At 36.2% G+C, this 6,857-nt stretch overlaps 1 protein-coding gene across 2 annotated transcripts; it reads left to right on the top strand.

Moving 5' to 3' along the window:
• The first annotated feature begins 315 nt into the window (after positions 1–315).
• Positions 316–5,303, top strand: LOC145233376 (ubiquitin carboxyl-terminal hydrolase 44-B-like). Of its 2 annotated transcripts, XM_080098095.1 has the most exons (8): positions 316–812; positions 897–1,461; positions 1,669–1,738; positions 1,894–2,042; positions 2,765–2,823; positions 3,103–3,260; positions 3,378–3,619; positions 3,805–5,303. In XM_080098095.1, the coding sequence occupies exons 4-7, from the start codon at positions 2,027–2,029 to the stop codon at positions 3,487–3,489; spliced, it is 345 nt and encodes a 114-aa protein (XP_079954221.1). In that variant the 5' UTR covers positions 316–812; positions 897–1,461; positions 1,669–1,738; positions 1,894–2,026; the 3' UTR covers positions 3,490–3,619; positions 3,805–5,303. The 2 variants fall into 2 exon arrangements, with proteins under 2 accessions (XP_079954221.1, XP_079954220.1); XM_080098094.1 differs by having other exon boundaries at positions 316–1,461.
• The last annotated feature ends 1,554 nt before the right edge of the window (positions 5,304–6,857 follow it).

Genomic DNA, 6,857 nt, shown 5'->3' with positions numbered 1-6,857 from the left:
AAATTCGCTTGTGTTCATACTATCGCAAGAACGCAAGAACGCCCTGTCACCGATTTTGCCCTGTCACTGATTTTGCCCTGTCACTGATTTAATGGCACCCTGTCACTGATTTAGTGACACCCCAGCCCTGTCATTGACGCCTGTCACTAACAGTGACAAGTGTCACGAAAAAGTCACAACCCCTGTTGCTTTTGCAGCCGCCATTACGCTTCAATTTGCTTCAACCGTGACGGCCAGTAGCGCAATCCAGGGTTTATAGAGATCAGTGGGTGTCACTAAATCAGTGACAGGGCGCCATTAAATCAGTGACAGGGCAAAATCAGTGACAGGGCAAAATCGGTGACAGGGCGTTCTTGCGATAGTATGAACACAAGCGAATTTATTAGGTCTTTGCTTGTAAGGGTTTTCTTTAAAAATTGCAAGCAGCAAAGGTTTTAAATCTAAATTTCGTGCAAAAATGTACCTCATGACTTTTTGGTAAAATCTTTAAATTCTGCAAGCAGCAAAGGCAAGTGTGTTTTTGAACTTTCATTGCCTGCCAGGCAGTCTGATGAGCTCTAACAGGGCGAAAAAGTTCAATCAATTTGTTTTAAGTAGTTTTTTTTTATTATGTAAACATGTCTAACCTCTGTTTTGTGCCACATTGTCATATCTGAATATTTAACAATATGTAATGTTATGTGCAAAAAGAGGAGATTATCTGAGTTTCCAAACAAAAAAACGTTTTGTACACATGAAGACCAACACGTTTAAAGCTGCTCATAAAAATAGTGCATCTAGAATTTCCTAGCTTCAGGACAATGTTACGAGTGGTAATGTCTTTTTACCCATTTAAACTGATTCTGCCATATTTACACAAAAAATTGTTGATGTTTTTTGTTTTATTTTTTTTGCAGACAGCCACAAACATTTAACGATTGGAAACCCAAGATTTAAAGATAACCAAGATTAACACAAGTATTTGGTTGTTGTTATTGGTGTTTGAGGTGTTGTATTTAATTGCACCTTTGAATTGTGTGCACATATTTGTAATTGTCAATGTCTACTTGGAGATTTAACTTTATACATTATATAACCAGAGATTTTAAAAAATACTGTGTTTCGACAAAATAAAGAAAAAAACAACTGCAAATGAATCACCATGTTTCGAGTTTGTTAAAAGGGGTTAAATGGCTAAAAAAACAAAATTAAGTTTAATATGGTTCATTATTTTGTGGCCAACTTAGCCAATTATATTCGCTCTGTGCGATAAATTTCTAAGTGTGTTTAAATTGGTATGGATGTTTTATGTGTTTGTTAGGTTAGGAATTTCATAGGTTCTGTAATTTAAATAGCTTGTTACCTGGTAAACAATCAAATTCATTGAGTTCGCAAATTTCATTTGGAAACATGGGCAGGAAGAGTCCAGAAGCTTTGATGAAAGCTGACCAGAAGCAGAAACGCTCTACTGATCTTTCACATGTATGTGTTCGAACAATCAATAATTGTAGTTCTGTAGTGAATAATGTATTATTGATTCAATAATTCTTGCGTATAACAGTATTTTACTTTAAAATCTCTTATTTGTTGAAATATTTTCAAGTCCGAGTCAGAAAATGCTCTTTTTGTTCATTCTACAAAAACGTTTTTATTACACACAGTGATTTGTTACCAAATGTGTTATTTCAGGATGGTGTATCAGCAAGCAAGTCAATATCTTACAAGATGCACGTGTTTTAGACTCTCCACAGAGTATGAGGTGTGTTGAAGGTTTAAATGGTTCAGTAAATTTAAAGTCCATTTTTCAATGGTTTTACTAGCTCTGCTGTAAAATATTGTCATGTGATGAGTTTTATCAAAATCCTAAATTTAACTATAAGCATGCACTAATGGGTTGTGCAAATTTTGTTTTAGTTAAGCATTTGCAATTGCAAGCACATACTGCGCATGACTATTGGTGAACGTAATTCAGTTGTCAACCCACAAAGATGGCTCTGCAACACTTGCCTTACAACTGAGTCTGTTTGGACATGTCTAAGCTACCCTAATGTTGCTTGTGGAAGGTAGGAACCATGGTCAAAACACAAAACAAAATGTTCTACAGTCTATAAAAATGAATAAATAATGTGTGGACTGTTTTGGATGACCATTTGAGTATTTATAAAATGGTATATAACCTACAAATATATCCATGAACATGCATTAAACCAGTGGTTCTTAACCTTTTTGGTGTGGTTTCCCATTAAAGTAAATCACCAAGTTCGAATTTCCCCCTCTGTTATTTTTATAATAATGTTTTGTGCCCAACATTAAAAAATTATTCTTTAATCAAAAAAATTTTGTGAAGTGATTTTGTCGGGACCTTAAAGGTATACTGCAATCTTATTTATATGTCATGTGCTTGCAATAGTCATTTATCGCATCACAATCAACAGACCAAATGCATTTATTCGCGAACAATAACAAAGTCATTGATACTTTTAGTAATGTCTGTGACGTAACAAACGATTGTTGGATTTTTATGCGCCTTGCAAAACTAGGTGAAGTTAATCTTACATGTTGTTGCGGAAAATATTGTATTAAATTAACTTTCAACGGTTAATTTAATAAAAAAAAGTTTGGTGACTTCTAACTCACATAATTTCCCTCTAAAAACATTAAATTTCCCACTAGTGGGAAATTTCCCACCGGTTAAGAACCACTGCATTAAACCATTATTTGGAATCTGGTCATCCATTAGTGATTGATGTCAATGAACTCTATGTATATTGCTATGCTTGTGAAGAATATGTTCTCAATGACAACAAATCTGGGAACATCAAGGTGCTACATGAAACTTTACAGGTAGGCAAATTTGCGTTATTATCTTTTTTAAATTGTAGTTGTGTCAGTCCAAACAATTCTGTGGCATGGTTTCTTGGTCGAAAATTGCCTGGAAAATAATTTATGTTGTATCATGTGACAAAAAGTATTAGCTCATAAATTCTGTTTGTAAAATTTCAATAATATTAAGTTAAACAATTTAGGCTGCTTTTGTGCAGTAGGTAAAATTTGAACAGTTTATGTATTGTGTGCCATAGTAAATATTAAAACTTCAATCAGAAATTCTTAACATTTCTCCAGGCAATTAGATACCAAAACTTTACTGGCACAACTCGTAGTGGACACACACTGAGGACAGCCACAATAAGTGCAGATGAAGATGTTCAAATGAGGAGAAGATTACAGCAGCAACAACTTGATAGAGATGATAGACTTTTCACTGCCATTTGGCATTCAAGGTACTTTTTCACACAGTAAAAGTGCACAAAATTGTGTTACTCCAAAAATTCGATGCCCAAATTTGCCAATTTTCATAAGATGACATAATTTTAATTTTTTTTGTCTTTACTATGTAGGTTTGTTCGACAAAGAAAATACTTCAGAAACTGGCAGAACTATGTTCGTAACAAGGACCAACACTGTCAGAGTGATGACGAACAACCATGTGCTACAGTCACACTACAGTGAAACACAGAACTACAAGAAGACTTCATTGGAAAACTCGATGACCACCTTGAAACCTTGTCAGAATTAAAGATCTGCAACAAGTTAATGCTGATTTTCCATTAAACACAGAAAGGAAGGGGATTGATACAAGGTTAATAAGGGAAATTACACTTGATCCTGTTTAAGGTGTTTTACCAGCATTATCTGTTGTGTGGCAGTGCAAGGTCTGATTATGTGGAAAAAATCAATACTGGTGTCTTATTTCAGTAAAACACCATCTCCAGACTGTTCTGTATTTACTCTATCCAAATTGAACACCACATTTCATTTTTTTAGGTGCTCGGTCATTTGCAAAAGTTCCGCCAATGTTTACTTGCCGTTCGTGACATCGAAATGGATGAAACCACTGGGTGCTACGAAGATCCACAAGTTTCGCCATCAAGCAAGTTATGAGTCGCTGGAAGAAGGTCCACCATAGAAACAGGAGCCATGGCATTTTAGCAGGCTAGTCTTTTGCCAGAAACAATCTATTCGAGCAACTGCTTGTATACAGAAAATACTCACATCTCATGACAACTCAGGTTTACTTGTAGTAGGGATTTGACTTGAGGACTCAAGTCTAAATCAATGACATTTCTTAGAAATAAGGAAAATAAACTTTTTAAAGACCTTGCCTTTCAAAATAAGGTCAAGTCTTCGAAATAAGAATAGGATGGCGACCCTGAGTATAAGATATACAATATAATTAAGGCAAGTTTAAATCGTTTTATGTAAACAAGGCACTAAACTTTACCAGTTTTAGTTCAATTCCACACAGACTATTAAGATTTTACTTATAGCCTCACTCGTGTTGGTAGTGTACCTCACACTGTGCTTCATGGACAAAGCGCCTCATGGCGATATCCCTGACATATAACTTGTCAATATGGCTGTAGACTAGCCTGCTAAAATGCCATGGCTCTTATAAATGCAAAGCTTTGTTTCATTTGGTATGAAAATGTATTGGTAAGACCATTAAATATTTTCTAGTCTTGGCAATGTCCTGTTTGCTTATAAATTGTGATGTTATGGATGTGTGTATTGGTTTATTCTATTTGTTGTTTTCTTAACTGAAGTCTGTCCACGCCAGATGGTAGATATGGTCATGTAAATGTGCCATAACAGCTCCAGTATTTAACCCACTGGCAGCCCAAGTTATAAACCTTTCTTATAATCCGACACACTCCGGGCTGGTTGCTTTGGCAGTTTTGACAGCCTGAAACAATGGGTGGTACTAAATATTGCATGTTACCGTATGTTATTCTGCTTAAAATACTGCATGGTATGTGAAATGCGAGAATACAAGCCCCAACAAGGGAAAATTAGACCAGATTATAGCATTGTTTTAATTACAAACCTTCACCCAACCAGAATAGCTCTAACCGTTAGCGCTTTCAAAAGTTCGCAAAACTATATTTTCGTAAAGGCATATTCAAGTCCTTTACAACTTCCTGCCATGTTATAACATGCGGTATACCATGCGGTCACATGCGGTATTTAGTACCACCGGAAACAATCGCCTATCAGCGTTACAATTTAAAAGTGTTGATTGGGTGATTGTGGTTTGATTTTTTATTATTTTGCACGTAGCATCCCCCCTAAGATGGGTATTTTTTTTTTTAATTTTAAGTGTCAATTGCATTGTTACAGGAAAGTATTAATCTATATACTGAAAGCTAGAGAATATCGTGTGCTTGCTTAGCTTTTTAAGTTCTTTATCACACCTTGTCTTCACTTTAAGCATTCATAAATTCGTTGTTTTTTTTGTTCAGTAATAAAAGCTGTCTGAAATTGTTTGTCATGCTTAAGAATTACTGTAAAAGTTTTTGTACCAACACCAATATTTTTGGAAAACTCAAAACAAAAGCTAGTTAAAACAAACAAAAGAGTCATTTAACACAGTAAGTCACTGCTGTAGTCCGGGGACCCCTGGGGCAATTTCTCCCATCTATCTTGATTCTTTGCTAGTCTGTTGTATTCCATGATCTATTTTCCTGTCCACCCCTGAACATTGCCAAAGCCAGTTCGTTCTGGGCCTGCCTTGTCTTCTTATTCCCTCGTCGGTCCTGTGCATGATGGTGATGTAAGAGTTCTATGGCGACATGTTACATGGCTAACCCATTAAAGCTACGTTAAACAAGATTGGCGACAGTATGCACTCTTGAAATACTCCAAAGTCTTAAACTATTTTAGTGCACTTCCATTGGTTAACACAGCATTGATGACCTTTATATTATACAGTGATTTGATCAGGAGGATCAGGAAGAGACTGATACCATGTTTCTTCATGGTGCTCCACAGGGCCTCTGTGACCAAGTTCTTGATGGTGGTCTCTTTTTTTCACCTAGTATTCAATCTGTTAGACCAGTGGTTCACAAGACTGTAGACTGTACCATCATGTCCTTCCCTTGTTTGTTCTTCAGATAAGACACTCTTGATTTGAGTTATTAGTTTACCTTTTTTGGTATCATGACTATCAAAGATTGTGTCCATGTGGGCCACACTTATCTCATATGTATTCAAGATCTCCTGTGTTATCCAGCAAGGCTGCTTTCTGGTTCCAGCCTTTTCCAAAGTTTTCATCACAGTCGCATTCATGATTTTAGAGAACTCAGATGTTAATTCTTGAACATTATTTTCCAACAGTGCATCAAATCTGCTTGGAAAAATACTCTTTTTTTCAAAAAATATAAATCAGTGACAGGGCGTCAGTGAATCAGTGACAGGGTGTAAGTAAATCTGTGACAGGGTGTCAAAATCAGTGACAGGGCGTCAGTGAATCAGTGACAGGGCGTCAGTGAATCAGTGACAGGGCGTCAGTGAATCAGTGACAGGGTGTCAGTAAATCTGTGACAGGGTGTCAGTAAATTTGTGACAGGGTGTCAGTAAATTTGTGACAGGGTGTCAGTAAATCTGTGACAGGGTGTCATTGACAGGCGATAGGTGACAGCCTGTCACTGAATTGTCACAACCCCGCCTCGTATGGCAACCCTGGTTATAAATGTTTGAACGCAAAACTACAATGACTTAAAGTTTTGTGACAACCAAAATAACTGTCTGCTTAAACCTAAAGGTAGGAGCTTTTACATGTGCAACTGTTAAAAACGACATTTATTTCCTGTTTTTCTTTTAGAGTTTGTCACTTATTTATAAAAATACCGTGCAGCAGTCTAATGGCAAAGTGTTGGTTACTTTTGGAACAAGATTGCAGCAAAACAGTATGCAATGAACTACAAGAGAAATAGAAATACCAACATGGTGTCAATCATAGGATTTAAATCCTAAAGCGAAAACATGAAGATATGTTTGGCTTGAAAAACAAGATAAAAAATGGTTGCACCTGAACAAAG

Source organism: Phallusia mammillata, chromosome 6, assembly GCF_965637545.1.
Source record: "Phallusia mammillata chromosome 6, kaPhaMamm4.hap1.1, whole genome shotgun sequence".
NCBI classification, from domain to species: Eukaryota; Metazoa; Chordata; class Ascidiacea; order Phlebobranchia; family Ascidiidae; genus Phallusia; species Phallusia mammillata.
Note: the sequence above shows the minus strand (reverse complement) of the source record. Positions and strands in the feature narration are given on the sequence as shown.